We start from the raw sequence: 18,507 nt of genomic DNA on the forward strand, positions 1-18,507 counted from the left end.
AAGCTGGAGAGAAAAAGCTACAAAGAATGGCTTTCACCCCAGATAGCTCACTTGAGATGTTAGTAAGAATTGCCTCCTCAGTATTCTATAGCCATGATGAGGAGGAGGCCAAGGAGAGAAAACAAAGAGCCAAGAAAAAGCAGCTGTTTTTGCTGCACCACTAAGAGAAACAGTTCCCAGGTCTGATTCCCGGGGCCCCAAGAAGAACTCGACAACTGCATTCATGTGCTACTACTGTTAAAAGCCAGGCCACCTCAAGAGGAACTGCCCTAAGCGGCCCCATGGGCCATGCCCTGGATGCAAAGGAGACCACTGGAGATCGGTCTGCCCTCTGAGGTGAAGGCCCCAGAGCTCAGACCCATGCTACCAGTTAGTCCAACAGGAATGAGAGGGCTTGGGGCATGGTCTGCCTTCTCCCTCTGGCCAGACGGTCATCTCCATCGAGGAGTCCTGGGTAATCATGACTATGGAGGAACAAGAAAACAGCCTGTTGCTAGACACAGGTGCAAGTCTCTCGGTCCTTCTTTTCAATCCTGGCCTTCCTTCCAGCCATCATACCTCAGTGAAAGGAGTCACTGGTGAGGAGGTAATATGCTATTTTTGACAACCCTTAGGCTGTAACTACTTATTAGATCCTTCTTGCATATCTCTGTCTTCCTGAGAAACCACTTTGAAGATACCACCATGTATTACAGCAGCCATTGATATTTTCCTACTAATCTATCCATAACTGTGTAAAGTTTGTAATGTTCCTATCCTATTTCATAAATGGATGTATGTTTATTATTATGTGTTTCCTACAACAACCATTGAGAATAGTTAATGATTTTTCAATAGGTCACTCATGTATAGCTCTATTTATTTTCTTTAGAAGCCACTTTGAAGATACCAAAGTATAGTACAACAACTCTTGATAATCTCCTACCTCTTTTTTCTCTAACTCACTATTATTTGTCTATTTGTTTTCCTGAGAAACTATTTTGTAGATAACAATATGTAAAACGATAACCATTGATAATATCCTACCATTTTGTCTGTAATTTGCTAAGTCCCCCCTATTATTATGTTATCCTTCTTTTACTCTTTAAAATGAAATATACTACTTCTGTCATGTATCAGGCACACATGGACATTTGGTCTGTTTCTGCAGTCTGCACCTGATCCCTTGGCCTCTTAAGACTAGATGATGGTGTATATTACTCAAATAAACAGTGCTGAAAAAAGTTTAATGCAAAGTACACAAACCTCATTCCCACCACCACCAGTGTCTTTCCAAATCTGCATCTAACTACTGAGTTGCATGCTTGATGAAATGTATCAGAAGGTATAGTCATATATAATATATAAAGTTGATTATATTGATTTTAAAAGTAAAATACATCACACAGAGATGATATATTCATATATGAATATATATCGATAAATATATCTATAAATATGCTGTATATCATTCATATGTATTTTATATATACATTATATATATATATATGGATTTGACTCACATTTGGAAGTTAACCTATCTCTGGATATCCTACTTTGTGATATTATATAATGGTTATAAGATAACTGTCAACAATTGAAGGTACTTATTTACTTATTAATATTCGTTCACCAAAAGAAAAGAAACTTCATCTTTAGGAATTAATGAAATAATCTAGGGAAATGTCCACCATAAAAAAATAATACGGAGATGTTTCACATACTGAATGGCATTATGGGAAAGAGGGTGAGATTGAAGTGGTTCCTTACAATAATTAGAACTCACTGTAGAGCTTGACATTTGCTCTATACCACTGAACATGAAGCAGACATCAGAAAGTCTAGCACATTATCAGTATCAGCTTTATTTACTTTCATACTTGCTTAATTGATTCTGTTATATTATTCTAATTATGTGATTTGTTTTATTATTATGAATGATTAGGGCTACTCTTTTTTAAAATAACAGCATTAAGTTCTCACACACATATTGCCCCCATTCCTCAAGAAATCTCATATAAGCAAGGAGGAAATACTAAACTTACCCTCATCAAAACAAGGAGAATGCTGAAAGCCTAAACCACAAAATATGAAGATGATGGCCACAATCTTTATAGTTCCACAAGTGCAAGAGAAAATAAAAAGAAGAAGCACATAGTTGCAGATTTTAGAATGAGTTAAAATACTCTCTCATCACAATAGCAGGATCAGGGTGTACAGATTTGGAGCAGTTACTTCCTGTAACACAGGAAGTGGCCTGTTTATATGGTAGTAAAAATAACCTACCCATACTTGTTCTTCTTTTACCCCACTTTCTAAAAAAAAGCAAATGTTAGAGAAATTGACAGAAAGTTACTTTAAACAGGAAATGCTGACTGTTTTGTAAAACAGCCAGGTCTCCACCTCCACTATACATCCTGAAAGTAGCTATCCAAAGACGAAATTTCACTTCGTTAAAAAAAAAAGTAACAAAGAAAGAATAAACATCTAAAGTATTGCAATAAAGAATAAAAGGAAAGGAATAGCAAAGAGAAATAGCAGATAAAGAAAATGCACCAGAAAGATACAGCTATGAACAGACAAAAAATGTGATAAAATATTTTATCATGAATTTTAAGCTTTGAAGCAATCATAAGAACATAAAACAGAAATATAAAAGCTCAAGGAAGAGGTAACAAAAAATACAAGGTCATAAAACAGTTTAAAGGAAAGATCTTACAGGATTTGAGATAAAATTTATAGCATTCCCAAGAAGAAATGACTGCCAGACACACCTGACATACCAAGAAGACAATAGTAAGAAGTATACAAAATAGAAAAGGAAATATGCTGAAAAAACTTAAATGTTAAAGTGAAAAATTATAGCTTGAGATCAAATTAATAAAACATGCATAACTGGATTCTTTTAAAAAAGAAAATAGGATGGAATATTTAACAATCCAGTATAAGAACATTTTCAGAAATAAAACAAATGTAATTGTACAAAAGGAAAGGGATACTGAATTGCAGAGGGAAAAATATTACACATTAAAGACATTAAAAAATTGGAGGAGGAGAACGAGAATTAGAAAATAACAAGGAAGAAAGGAAATAAAAATAGAGCTCTCGCTATCTCTGTTTCTCTTTTGAATGTCACTTTAAGCTTATGGATTCAGGTATAACTGAACACTTTTATGTTGTAAGAATTAGCGAATTTTCACTCAAGAAAAATACTGATTTTCAAAGCTAAAGGAATGGTTCAGTATTTAATCTGATTTCATGTCTGCATATTTCTTTTTGTTACAGAAAACTGAGAATGTTTTTGAATTTCAAAAACCTTCAAACTTGTTTAAAGGATGCCATTCTATTAGATTACTATGTGTCTGGATTTTTGTGGGCCAAAGGAATGGACTTTTCTATCACTCAGTGTTCAAAATTTATGACTTTACTAAATATGTTACTTCATAATCTTAAAAGTAAGTACATTATTTTTCTTTTCTTTAAGAAAAGGAAATTCATTTTACCATATAAATTGATGTTTTTAAGCCAAAGTTTCTGATTTTATTGCAGCTCTTTTGTATTTGTCAGTTTCCCATAACAGACACACATGATTTAAAGAGGATTAATTTGGCTCACAGTTTGCGGGTCTCAGTTCATGGTCGGCGGACTGTGAGGCAGTAATGCATGGTAGAAGAGCCAGGCAGAAGAATGCTGCTCACCACATGGCAGCCAGGCAGCAGAGAGAGAAGGGAAGAGCTGGGGACAAGAATGCACCCTTCCAGGACACTTTCCCAGTGACCCACCTCATTGTACTGGGCCACACCCCCTCACAACACATGAACTCATCAGCGGATTACGCATGAAGGAATATTGCACCTCAATGATCCAGTTACCTCCTAAAGGCCCAACCTCTGAACACATGAGGCTTTGGGGGACATTTTATATCTAAACCATACATCATTCAATGAAAACTAGTCTTTCTTTCTGATTATAGCAAAGTTACAGTTTATGCTTCATTGAATTGTAAAACCTCAGGTAATACTTAGCACAACTAAAGTTCTCAAAATAATTAATTTGCCAAGATATGTTATTGTCATTTGGAAGTCTTCCTGTCACCCATCCAAAATATCTGGAGACTCATAGTCTTCTAGCCTGTCTATATATCTAAAACCATGCTGCAATTTAAAGGACATCAGTAGTTATTTAACCTGTGCTTATCATTATATGTAATGCTGTGCAGCGACAAAAAGGAAAGAATGAGAAAGCTTTCTACGTACTACTGTATTATGTAGAAGACTATATTCTTATTGAGTAAAAGCTAAGTGGACCATTGTGTGCTTTCATTTATAAAAGGGACAAAATAAGAATATGTTTTCATTTGTGTATATACACACATTCTAGAATACAGAAAAAAGCTGATAATCAAAATTGTCGGTGGGGAAGAGTAGTAAAAAGTGGGCACATTGTTCACAAAGATTGGAAAAAGTCTTTTTGTAATACATACACATATAAAGATAGATACATAGATAGATACATAGATAGATCACCTATGTAAAAGGTAAATTTTAAAAGAAAATATATGACATTGCAGTTTGAAGCTTTGCAGCCTTTGAGTACAGTAATCATAAACTAGAAAGAGAATAAAAGGAAGTAAAAATTTTCATGGATCCCACATTCAAAATTTGAGACAATATTCTCACTTTAAATCTTGTCTATACCTTATAACTGATTAAAGAATATTTCTTTTAGGTGAAACTTTATTCTGTTTGGTGTCAGTTCAAACATTAATTTCTAAAACTTGTGCAGGATCCATCTCACCACTCCTAAACCATGAGAGAGTAGAAGTGCAGATATAGAACCAGACGAAACAGCAGGAAATTTAATTTTTCCTTCTGGCCTTTCAAACCTTTAAACCTAAAAAGGCTAGAGACATCATCAGGAAACAATGTAATCTTCATATGTCTACATATTAAAGGAAGCAAAATATATTCGCACCTAACTGGAGAGGCATTAGAGTCCTAGGGACATGGGTGTCCCTTCCATTCAGCCACCACTTTGTAGAGAAAGGTCCAGAAAGCACAGTCCAGGTTGAGTTCATGTGGCCCATCCAGTATGTAAACACATCCCCCTGTGTTTCAGATCTCATCCTTGTCTCAAAATTGTGCTGCATATCTCCACCCCACCTAGAGTGAAACTGGGTCAATCTAAAGGACTGTGGAACTGAAGCTTTGCAGAGTTATCTTAACAGCAGACTCTTTGTGTAGTCACAAACCCAGGATAGAAAATAGTTTTTAAAAATTCTGTCCATATTGAACATAGATTTTTTTCCTTGTCATAATTCCCCAAACAATACAGTATTCACAACTATTTGCCTAGCCTTTGCATTGTATTAGGTATTATAAGTAATCTAGAGATAATTTAAAGTATATAGGAAAATGTATATAGGTTACATGCAAATTCTATGCCATTTTATACAAGGAACTTGAGTATCAGTAAATTTCAGTGTCCTCGGGAAAGCCCGGGAACTGATGCTTTCTGGATGCTGAGGAACAACTGTATACATTTTGCTGCCTTGTTTTTCTAGGGTCTAAGGAAAGGCAAGTTGTAGCATATGGATATTTGACTTTTATCCAGGTCTATAGACCTACGTTGACTCTCATGTATATAACGTATAGTAAGTAACTATAGAATCCTTTCTAATTCCTATGGGGCTAACCTAAATTCCTTTTCCTCAAAAGAAGAATAATAAAAACAGCAGTTACATAGGATGAACTTGTGCCAAACACAGTGCTAGCTGCTTTAGAAATAATGCCTTACTCAACTCACACACAACCTTCTGAGACAAACGAATAAGGATCTGAGGGGTTACATAACTCAGCCTCAGCAAATGAGAGTTTATCTTCCTCTTAAACCAAACATGCCTGGCTGTGGGCCGAATTCCTGAAAGCACTAAACACGTGTACTGTACTGCCACAGAAGGTACATCTTTTCAGTTACCAAGTGTTCGCTATACATTTCTTATTCAATTGTCACAATAGCACTATCATTTTGAAAATAGGTATTATTCTCATTTTATAGATAAAGAAATGAGTTTCAGGTCATCTAGCTAGTGTTATGAGATACAGTACAACATAAGTTTTCCGACTAATTATAAATCTCATATGTTCATTACCCTAGATTTTCAAGAATAAATTTTATTTCTAAGAGCCTTACTATTTAAGTGTTTAATCTTTCATATTTTAATCATATCACTAAATGTGATTTTTATACGAGCAAATATTTCAGTTAGATAAGTAAGATGATAAATTCCCCAATTTTCAAAGCAATTATCTATGGAAAGACATCAGACATAGAAAAAACAGTTCTAAAGAGTCAGTTATTTTTCAACATAAGGAAATAGTCTTATGAACGCATTTTTGTATTTGATAAGTATAATTTGGTCTTGAATTATAATCGGTTATCTGAGAATGTCTTTTTTCTCTGCCTCTCTGATACCATTTCATTAATAAAGTGATTCAAAGTTTCCATTCATTCATGAGTTGCTCTTATTCCAGCAGATTTTTCAATTCTGAAGTTATTTTCACCACTTTCAAAAGAGTTTATCATGGAAAAAGAAATGTATATGTGAGCTGAGTTCCTCTTAGGGTGATATGGGAAAGCCTACTCACCCACAGCTGTTGAGTGCATCTGATACATGCCCAAGACGAGCCAGAGGGGGCTGTGAGAAATAGGCCAATTGTGATTTATTAAACCAGACTTTCATTGTTATCTAGTTTTATGCTTCTTTTTATTTTCTACAAGGAGGAAGGAGTCTCCACAAATTGCAATTGAGTGCTCAGAATGTTTTTTCTTTAATTTTTAGATTACAATCATTTCATTGGTAATTTTTATATTTGAGGATTTAGCATTTACATCCCAGAAAGAGTAGCTGTCTAATTCAGAAATGATTGCATCCACCAATCAGTGTATCTCTTGTCTGTCTCCATACACCCACCAAGCCCCTTCTGGTACGAAAAGAACATTTATTGAGAGTTTCCAGGTAAAATTCCCTCCCATCCCTCATGCAGGCCCTCCGCTGATAACCACCTCCCCTGAACAGCCAGCCTAGCCTTGGTTTATCCAGAACCTTTCAACTCTCCTACTCCTGCCTCCTTGGCCTTTTGTCCAGACACTCAGTACTGTCAAATTATAAAAGACCCCTGTGGACGCTGCAGTTACCTAGATCAGCCTCCAAGGGTGTAGGGGAGTGTATGTAGATGAATCGTAAACACTGTTTTGCCTGTCACTGCTAAAACCAAGCATGATATGACCACTAGAAGGTAATATTTTTACTATTATAAACACTCTAAATTTGTCCTTATTTTTAAACTGGGGATTGAACCTAGGGACTTCATACTGGGCTACATCCCAGCCCTCTTCAAAAAAGTGTTTTAAAGAAAGCTAGCAATCTTATACTAAAACCTGTGGAAATGTTAATCTGATGTTATTACTTACTACATCTAAACAAACACAGTCCAACAAGGTAAGGCATATCATCAACTCCAGTCCCCTGTTCAAACAGAAGCCTCTGAAAAAAGAAAAAAAGGTACCCTCATGTGCCGCAACATAAAAATTGGAATACCAAGTCTATACGTAGTCTGCTCATATCCTGTGCTTTGTATTAACTTCGGTCTCAGAATAAAACTTGCTTGTTAACCTTATCACTCTACTTTGTATTAGGTTATCGTAACTTTTTGGTTTTGCTTTGTTTTCTGAAGAAGAATCTCATGATACAGTCCAAGCTTAATTCCTCTTCCCTCAGCCACAGAGTCTCAGGATCACAGGCAGACTTGTACCACTGCGCCTAGTAGTGATTTTCCTTCTTCTATGTATCAAACCTCCCATCAAACAATGAGTTCTGGGTTGCAAAAGAGGACTGATTTTTTGTACCTGTTCATTAAGTTACATTTTTATTTTGAGACAGAGTTGCATCAGGTTCCCCAGGCTGGGCTCAAATGTGTGATCCACCTGCCTCAGCCTCCCAAGGGGCTGGTATTGCAGATGCACACCAACATGCGTGGCTTTTTTGTACATTTATCTACTTCTTTCTCAACTGAACAAATGTCACAGAAGATAGTTCAGACTGTTTGATTTGTTGGTCGCTGTCAGAGAGTGGACTGATAGCCTTTTCTGGGAAATGGTCATGAAGTTGTATCACTGTTTTGCCTTTTTTCCTGCACCAGCCTTCCTAAGGATGCACTTGGAAATAGCTTACCTGCATTCTGAGTCTCCAGCTGTGGATGAGGAAAAGATATCTCTGCATAAAAACCCATCTAGCTGGCTTCTATTGAACATCTTTCAGTCCAGATTCTCACATAGGTATAGTTCTCAGCTGTCATAGTAACTCCATTCATGTACCTTTTCAGCTCCAAGTTTAGGTCTGAGCTCTGCAGTGACTGAACTTACTACCATCGGAGCTTTCCCCACTAGCTAAATCCACTCCCTTTGTGTAATCCTATGTATCCTTTTTTCTAAGATTTCCTTTGAAAAATTATCCTTTTCATTCTAAAAAATCTTTAGACAGATTTTGATTTTTTTGTTGTTTCTTGGTTTTGCAGTAGGGGAGGCAGTACTGGGAACTGAACCCAGAGCCTTAGCCCTGAGCTACATCCCCACCCTTTTCTTCCACTTTTTATTTTAAGATAAGGTTTCACTAAATTGCTAAGTTTCTCAGGTTGGGATTCTCCTGTTTCAGCTTCCTAGAGTGCAGTGCTAGAATTACAGGTGTGCAAAAAAAAAAAAAAAGAATTACAGGTGTGCCCCCATCTCACTGATTTTTTTTCTTTTTGTACTGTACAATGGAAACACAAACTCCTTGAATAATTGTGAATTATAGTGATTTATAATTGTTGGATGTCTCAGAAAAATTAACATTTTTTCTAATTTATTAGAAGAAAATAAGAATTTTGTCATTTGTCCTCACAAATGCTGACCAGGATAAATTTCTGACACTTTTAAGACATATTGGACTATTTTGCTCTCAACATTTGTCTGGATTTCTTTCTAGCACTACATATGTCCTTAGAGGACAACATAAAGTGGCTTGGGGAAGTGATGGCTGAAATCGGACCAAACCATTCTCAAAGAATTCACGAATGGAACATCTTTGATGTAAAGCGAGCCAATGCTATTGTTGATTACTTAAAAATCAGGTATGAATCGTTTTCAGTAGGAATTGTTTTTTATTTTGTGTCTTTTAGAAAGTGTCTTATAAATTTAAATTCAGTTTTAAGCAAAATCAGATGTTCCCAACCTTTATATGGCAGGTAAATCAGTCAGTAAACATGATCTTCAAATCTTTCATCAAATAAATAAAAATCAGTTCATTGAATGGTTTGGCTAATGATGCATTCCTAAAAGTGTCTTGTGTTTGAGAAATAAAATTTCATCTAGAGTTACAATAAATTACATAAGAGTTTCCCTTTCTCTGAATCTTTACTACCATTTTATTAATAAAATGATATTTTATGATTAAATAGACTTAATTACAATAGGATCTATGTTTTAGGTAGCTGACTTCCCAAATACCTCATTTTACATTTTAAAAAACAGCACTCATTTCCACTTTAATGTTTATTTTAAATATTTTGTACTAGAAATGGAAGAACTCTATGTATTTTATGAAATTTATTGCCCACATGTTCTGTACTATTGACCAAACAAACTGATTAGAGCTCTTTCTACTTAGAAAAGGGTGGTGGTTTGAGGGAAAGTGTTTTTATTACAGTGGTTCTTCACCGGTGAAGTAAGAAAGTTATCTTCTTATATAGTCTTTCACAAGTCTGCCTTAGAGTCATGCATCTCTCCAAAGGGACATTTTCAGAATTTGCAAACATTCAAATTAGAGTTGTAAATTTCTTTTGCCAAACTAAAGTTTCTGCACAGTATCTTTGTTCCTCTTATGCTGCATACTGCAATATTTTCCAACGTTAAAAATTAACATTGTAAAATAAAGAGTGCCAAATCATATCCCAGCCACGCTCATAATTTGCTTGGCAAGGACTGTGGTTGTCGTTGGGAAGCTTTATAAATATTAGTGTGTTTAAAGTGATAAAGTGTATACACTGGTTTCTGGCATGAATTAATAATAGCATATGATAAAATATGCTTTTACATAATGATATTTGATACAATGTGATTTCCTAATATAAAAGCATTCCTCCTAATGAGTGATTCTCACTAAAAGACAGTCATTGTCATCAGTTGGAGTAAGATAAAGAACTTGTGGGTGGGGAGAGAAGGGGCTGGAAATTTGTAATTTGATAAGAACCTGTGCCTTCCTGTCTTTCTACCCTTCAGAGCTTGAGAATGACAGGCAAGAGAATTTTACCCTGCACATTTGTATTAGCACCCTTCTGTGCTTCTCCCTGTTTTTTGAACATGCCAACTTGCTCTTACAAAATATATTTTTACAGCTGAGCTCTAAGCCCAGGAGGCTTATAATGGGCACTGTACCAACAGTTAACCATAGCAGCAAAAGCCACAAAGGCCCCATGATGATACTTTCTGGACAATGAAGAATGGCCTGTCCTCCCCCACTGACCTATCTCTAGGCAAATGTTCATCAACGTATTTTTAACATTTTCTCCAGAAGGTGGTTAACTTAGATTATAACCAGGGTAACTTCACATATCAAAAATCTCTAAAAGTCCTCTAAGCCTCAGGCTCTGGAAGGCTGAGGAGGACTGAAACTTCAAGCCTAGCCTGGGCAATTTAGCAAATTAATGAGAACATATCTCAAAATAAAAAATAAAAAGGGCTGGGCGTGAAGCTCAGGACTGAGGCCTTTGGTTCAGTTTAATCCCCACTATCACAAAAAACCCAAATAATAAAGAAAAACTGTAAAAGTAATATTTAAGAGATGAATCAAATGAAGTAAATCAGAACTACTTTTAGTATCCTTCAATCTTCATGTTGTGATTTTTGAAGAAATTATGCATTTTAAATATCCCTGTTACAGAAAGATGTCAGTAGGATACTTGGGATTGATACTGAAATTGTATGTAGGGAAATGTGCTCTACTACAACACCTGTTCAGCAGGTCTCATAGGTCCATAGATGTAAGTGTAGTAGCAGTTAAATCATAGAATACATTCTTTTGGATGACTACAAAGCAGTTTTGTAAATAAGAAGGTAACTCAATTATCAGAAGTATAAATGTGTTTTAATTTAATCTGATATTAAACTTATCTGACCACTCAAAGCCTTAATCAATTTAGGGAGAACTATTTGTAGAACATGACTTGTAGACCATGAAACTTAACTTGACAGTAAATTAAACTTCACTGTTATTCTTAATGTTCAAATTGTGTATTCTGTGATATGTCTATGATTTGAAAACTAATACCAAGATTTCTCTCCCACAATACTGTGACTATTGGGAAATTTACACATATAATACATACAATTGTACATGATTGTTGTATACAAGTATAAATATAAATATTATTTAGTTTTTTAATATAAACATCCCTTACATATACATCAGGTTCAAGTATACTTTTTTGTTGTGTGATCTCCCTGTTTCCTGGGAACAGGGCAGAACTACTATGTGCAGGTATATACCCAGTATAAATATCAGTCCCATTCCTCTGTGTACACCAGGGTGTTGCAGTTCCTGGGATGAGTCCAGATATCTTGACTCATTTCCATTCCATCTTCCATCAACTTAGAACTAAGACTAGATGTTTGATGAAATAGTCTGGTCAGGCAGAAGTCTAAAGAGGAAAGAGAAAATGCACTCCCATAGCTGAAGTGTCATTTTGTTCTCTGACAAGACCATTTAAAAGCTCCTGGGGAAAGAGGCAAGTGTGGGGATGGGGCCTGGCCCTGAAAAAGTGCCTTCTTTTTACACTCCTTCACTGGGACACATTATCCTAGTCCTGACTTTCTCCTCGGCCCTACATCTTCAACTGCATCCGGGTCATGAATGTTGTTTTCATTGTAGAAAGTTAATTTCCCTGTTGGTGTGGGATGATCTAATTCTTGAGTGTAGCTGGGGAATAAGGCTAAAATTTATGAAATTTCAGGAAAGAAAAATTTATGAATCATGTTCTTTGTGTAACAAAAAATAGAGGAAGAGAAATTTTATTCTGGCCCACTTGGAGGAAACAAAGTATTTCCAAAATGTAGTCTTTAATTTTTCTACTTAAAATCAGTTATTGCCAGTGTAATTTTTTGACCTTACAACTTTCTCCAGGTCACTAGTGTAAAGCAGAGAGAACTGGAATGTATTTTGCTTTAATAAATTCTCAAACTTTACTAATCTTAATGTAGTTTTCTAAACAATTCAAAGTGATGTCAAAAGCTAAGTTAGTTTTGTGAATGTTGATGGATAAATCAAGTGTGCAAGGTTAAAAAAAAAAAAAACCATGACTGAGTCCACACACCCGTCATTTTTAATGGATTAGGTTAGTAGTGAGATCAGCTGCTAATATAACTCACAGAGACCCAGCTGCCTGAGGATTTCTTCATTGATTTCAAATGAATTGAAACTTTGATCCATTACAGCATTCGGGAGAAGCCATTATTATACATGCTCTGTAGCTACATTTTGCAAATGTTAATTTCTCAGTTATATTAAAATCAATTTTCTTAAATAGCAAAAGGCACCAGAGTGAAAGAGAAACCGCTAAGACAATTTTTTGTTCTTGGGCATTTTGCTGTATTATGAGTCTATTAATTTTCCCAACCAGCAGGAAGAGAATTAGAAAAATTCAAATATTATCATAAACAGGATATTAGAAGTCAGCCCGTCAGTAAATTTTTAACTCTCAATGATACATTGCTAAGCTATTTAAATTTACTGGAAATATTTATTTTCAGAAACTCCTGTCCCTTGGCTCTTTGTAGTTTTATACACTGACCACCTAGTTTTCAGGTAGGAACAAAGGAAATGATCCATTTTAAATTTATTCTGTCCTTTGATGTATGACTGAATATTCTGCAGGAAAATCAGGAATCTTCTAAATGGATTTCACTTCATATCACATAATTTTTCAAGTGTTATTGTATATTAATTTAATCTTGAAACAATTTGATAATGTCAGAAATAATAATTGATACAGAAGATTATAGAAATCAGTACCATTCACATCAGAGGAAATTAACTAGTTCTGAACAAAACACAATAAATAATGTAAAATTTGATGTTATTTAGGGATAGTGCATTTTTGTTTTTAAACCAAGAAAAATAAAGATGCAGTCTAACTGCTTTTTTATCCAAAACCTGTTTAATCATCACAGAGAAACTTGATGGTATTTTTCTAGGTATTGTGTTGTATTGCCAATGTAACAAAAACCAGAAATTTTCATTTCTTAGTATCTGTGTGCAATTTCTTTTGGAATAAAGGAGATGGCTAATTTTACGTTAGCATTTGCTATCTTTAGCTTGGTCAGTATGAATTTTCCTTTAACAAATACTTTTATGTAGTGATATAAATTTATCACAATTGCACATTTATTTTGTATTTCAGCATCTTTCAACACTACAAGCTATACGAGTTTGTGTTCTACTCTCCCAGAGAAGAAATTGTGATAGGGACTGAGGTAAGTAATTTATCTAGATAGAACCAATTAAGCAGAATCACTTAATCCATGCTGATCAGCATCTGGATCTTTAACTGCTTAAAGCAACTTCTTGTCAAGACTACTCAAGTGTTAATATAACCAACTAGTAGTTTGCAAAAAGAATAATTATATAAAGTGAGCTTTGGATTAAGAAAATAAGCTGCCTTTTGGCATTAGCATCATTGTTAATCATGTATGCTTTAAGACTGTATAGATTATTTGATAAAGCTCCATTGAGTAGCAGACATACGTCTTTTACAAATAAAAGCAGGAAAATGAGATAAATTAATTTGGTTACATATTATAATTTCACATTTATTTTCAGTCTATGCATTTTCTAAAGACGAATTCCAGTCTTACTTCCTCAGGAAAGCAAGCCTATCTTAACTACATACATATTGAACAAAGGGTTTGGACAAACTATCTAATTATAGTCTATGGTTTTATTTCAGTTCATCTCTCCTCCGTGAATCTTAGTAATGTTATACAATAAGCATGTAAATATGCACTTTTACATGGTTTTCTAATTTTTTCCTGTGGGTTGATATACTCAGGAAGCTCAAAAGTAATTTTCCCAAAGCAAGGATCATCTGCTATTTTTCTTTGATGTGTGGCAGCTTATAGCACCATACTGGAACCAGCATCTGCTCAACTAATACTATATAAGCTACTCAGTAGCTGTGCACGGAACAAGTGTTCTATGACATGTGGTCTACCAAGAGACACTTTTAGTTAATGTTACATAGAATTACATATTTACAATTACTAAAAATCAATACTGAGTAGGAAAACATTTTAAGAAAACTAAAGCTGCTATAAAAAGTTATACTTTAGGTTCTCAATCACTTTATGAGTCTTCATTGTCTTGTAGAAGTATCAGGTATATTAGTGACCATCATCAGAGTTAAACAGTGAATAGGGGGATATTTACATTATAACTCTTCTGACATTAAGCACTGGGTGAAAAGTCACAATTGTTTTGGCCTCAAATTGTTATTCTGGGATTTATAAATTGCTTACTTCGAAAGCACCTCTATAACTGTTATCCTCCACTGAGTACCTATTGAGTGGAAGCCTCTTAAAAGTAAGTGGCGGGAAAATGGAGTCCTTTCTGCTTTAGATTTCCCTTAAAATTTCTCCTTTGCAGTCTTCTCATCCTCTATTTTAAATTAAGTGTCACTGGAAAAATTTCACTGAAAACGTTTCCGTTGCAGAATTATATCACACAGCATGACAGTGCTGGAATACAACCTTACCTCCTCTACGCAGCAAAATTTCGGAGAATGACAGTGGCTTGAACAGTAGAGTAACTAGACATTTAGGGTCATGAAGAAAAAATTTCAAAGCTCCCTTTTACATTGTTAGTTGAATAATGCCTTCCTTCTACGTTGTAAGGATATTTTTAGATGGCATTTGTGCTTATGGAAAGATAAATTAGATGAAGTAGACAGAGATTGGCTCTTTTATTTTCCACTGTCTTTTGTACTTTTCCCCCAGCTGACCAGAGCCAAGAAAACACTTTTAAGGACATGATCTTGGGTCTTCAAGAATTATATGACTTACAGAATTTGAAAGGATTAACATTAACAAAAGTGTGTATTATAGTGTAGCATCTTATGGTGTCTTAGAAGTGTCTGATAAATTTTGGTTCAAATGTGTCTGTTTTGTAATTAAGAAATTGTCATGGAAGAATGGCCTCACTCATATGTGATTATTCGTGCTGATCTCAGGTTTTTTTTGTGACCAAATATGGGCCACATGACATCCATATAAATGTTTCAAATTTAACCCTCAGGCAAGCATTTAATTTAGAAAACACTGGAACAATTTAGTTTTTTTTTTTTTAACTGTAGATAGGCAATTAGGAGAAAACATAAATTCCCACTATTCATACAACTCTCCTGTTCATAAGTGAAAACAGAATCATAAAATAGAATGTGTTTTTCCACTGTTAATGAAATCATAAACTAGGTAAGGGTGATCAGTGGCTGCTAACATCACAAAAAGAGAAACCCAACACTATTTGCCACCTAATAAAATAAAAACTATCTTAGTTACTTTTCTCATTGCTGAGACAAATTACTCAACACCCAAAATTAAAGGATGAAAGATTTGTTTGGCTCACGGTTGTAGAGGTTTCAGTCCATAGTAGGCTGGTTCCAAGGCAGGGCAGTGTGGCAGAGGGGCATCGCAGAGGAGAAATATGAGACAACAAGCAGGCAGGTGAGAGCACATGCACCTTCTTTCTATCCCTTGTATTTCAGGCAGAATACCCACCATAGGGCAGGTGTAGAACTCACATCCTTAGTCCTAGGCAGAACTATGCCAAACAGAATCAATGGATTCTTTTAGTAATTGTCCATCTTTGATCCCATCACTACACACTGTAGGTCCACCCACCTCTGAAAAGCCCTTCCCCTACTACTGCATGAGGCTTTTGGGGGGCTATCTAGGCATAAGCCATTATACCATGTATGAATTATTTTTGCTAGACATTTAAAATTATCCCTCTTCTGGCTGTTCTTCTAACACTAGCTTCCCATTAACTTAAAATATAAAAGATAGAGGAGCATGTTAAGATTATCACAGCAATGCAATTAGTAAAACAGGTTGTGAGAGATTCTATGAAATAGATTGTGTGGAATTTTCAAGAAATAAATCACAAGGTGGTAAAATAAACCATGTAAAATTGAGGCTATAGATTAAAAAAGAGCTCCATTGCAGTATAGGCATCTCACTTGGAATCTGTGTGATGGTTTGGATATAGTTTAAGTGCATCCCCTGAAGGTTCACGCATTGGAAGCTTAATCTCCAGTGTGGCGAGGCTGGAACTAACTGAATCTTTAAGAGCGGGTGCCTACTGGAGGTTCTCAGGGGACTGATCTCGGAAAGGATTCCCCCTTAGGTCATTGAGGCCATGCCCTTAGAAAGGAGAGGCTTTGAGGTCACTGGGAACATGCCGTTGGAAGGGATTACAGAGCCCAAGTCTGTTTTTAGCTTCCTGTTCTAGATGAGACCTCTTCCTTCGTTCCAACACACTCCTGCCATCGTGACCCTACCTACCATCCCCCACAAGGTCCGCACTATCGCCGGCCGCTCGCCCTTCTGTCTCCAGAACTGTGAACTAAATAAACCTCTTCTTCTTTATGAAGTTAGCCTGTCTCAGATATTTTCTTATAATAATAAAAGACAATATAGTAATAGAGTCAAACAGAAGGACAGCCAATTAACTCAAAACACAAACACAGAATAGTTATGATATAATCAGATATATTTGCATACTGGCTGTGTATTTGGTCATGACTGTAAACTAATTCTTGAAAATGTAAATATGTTAACTTACATGGTAAAAGGAACTTTGCATATTTGATTAAGGAAAGGCATTTGAGTTGGGGAAATTATTCTGGATTACTCAAGTGAATTCAACATATTGGTAAGCTTCCCTATTAAAAAGAAAATGTAAGACAGGAGTGTCAGAGTGAGAGAGGAAGATTTGAAGATAGCTATACTGTTCAATTTGAAGAAGAAGAGGCCACAAATTTATTAAATATGTATGTAAAAACTCAGTTTATTACTGCTGTTCATTTTTAAATATAAATTTAAAATTTAATAAATGTGTATCTGGAAGTTTAGTACATGATATATAGAAATATTTAGGGAAGCAGCACTTGAAATCAGTTGGGATACAAGTTTAATTTTTAACAATTTAGACTTCTACCTTATACCACATTTTAAAATGAGTTCAGTTTATTAAAACAACCATTTCTGATAATGGCAAATGATAATTAGCCCAGCACTGTCCCTGAGAACAACTGGAAAAGCTAACCAAAATGTCTTTGAAGTCTTACATGTTTGAAAATTCAGCCAGCAAACCCAAAAGTCTTACGAGTCCAAGAGGTAAGCCAGGCATTTGGCAACATTTTCTACTTGTAATTCTTTAACAGTTTAAGAAATGTGAGGAAGAGACTTAGGAACTAAGAGTTTGAGCTTTGACCGACACAGGGAGCTACACAAATGAAAACTGGAGGGAAAACAAAATACAGTAAATAGCAGAAGGTGTACATCGGACTCCAGAGGATCATCTTTTAAAAAAAATCAGCAGCTCATCAGCCGTACCTTCAGTTTCAAATCATCTCAGTTTCTAATGATTCAACTATGTGCAGTGCTAGCCACTTCTAAAGTAACATATAACTATGCCACACTCCAAATTATATTAACATTTTTTCATAACCAGTGTCTGTCATATAATAAAAAACACTGAGCAGACAAAAATTAGGAACAGACCACAAGTATTTCACATGATTAAGTAGTCATATTAAAAGAATTATTCTTGAGAAAGAACAAATATTCTTAGAAAAAAATATAAAATGTTAGATTTCAGCAGAGAACAGAAAGTTGTTTAGAAATATTAAGTGGAAATTCTGGAACTGAAAAAAGTAATTGAACCAGTAAATGTGTTTAACAACCAATTAGACATAGCAAGAAGAAAAACTGGTAAGGTCAAGTATAAGCTAAAAGACAAAAATTAAAACAAAATACAAGTATGCAAAAGTATGGTAAACAAAAAAGAAGTATCAGAGACTATAGCTATAGTGGAAAAGTGTGACAGAGATCATTACAGAGAGAGAAGATAGAAGTAACATTTTAAGAACAGATTTTCCAGAAATAACCACCATTAAAGCACAGATTCAATATTTACTATGAATCACCAATCGGAGTAAATCCACACATAAGCATATCATAGTAAAATTTCTCAAAACAAAAGTTGAAACAAATCTTAAAACCAGATATGAAAGAAAAAGATGTTCCTTTCAAGTAAACAACAATAAAATAGACTGAGAACTGACTTCTCAACAGGAAAAAATGAGATCCAGAAGACAATGATATAACTTCACTTGTTCTAAGAAAATACAGTAGTACCTCGGTTCATCAACATAATTT

The 18,507-nt window shown here is 35.0% G+C and overlaps 1 protein-coding gene across 1 annotated transcript in view; it reads left to right on the plus strand.

The window, feature by feature from the left end:
- Nucleotides 1-18,507, plus strand: part of LOC102018510 (chromosome unknown open reading frame, human C10orf107) — a 107,252-nt gene that overhangs the window by 21,997 nt on the left and 66,748 nt on the right. Inside the window, exons 3-5 of the mRNA XM_005385945.2 lie at nt 3,265-3,434; nt 9,005-9,149; nt 13,473-13,545. Coding sequence (XP_005386002.1) covers nt 3,265-3,434; nt 9,005-9,149; nt 13,473-13,545 — 388 coding nt within the window. The remainder of the gene's footprint in view (nt 1-3,264; nt 3,435-9,004; nt 9,150-13,472; nt 13,546-18,507) is intronic.

This window comes from Chinchilla lanigera, unplaced genomic scaffold, assembly GCF_000276665.1.
Source record: "Chinchilla lanigera isolate Chin_1 unplaced genomic scaffold, ChiLan1.0 scaffold00024, whole genome shotgun sequence".
Taxonomy (NCBI): domain Eukaryota; kingdom Metazoa; phylum Chordata; class Mammalia; order Rodentia; family Chinchillidae; genus Chinchilla; species Chinchilla lanigera.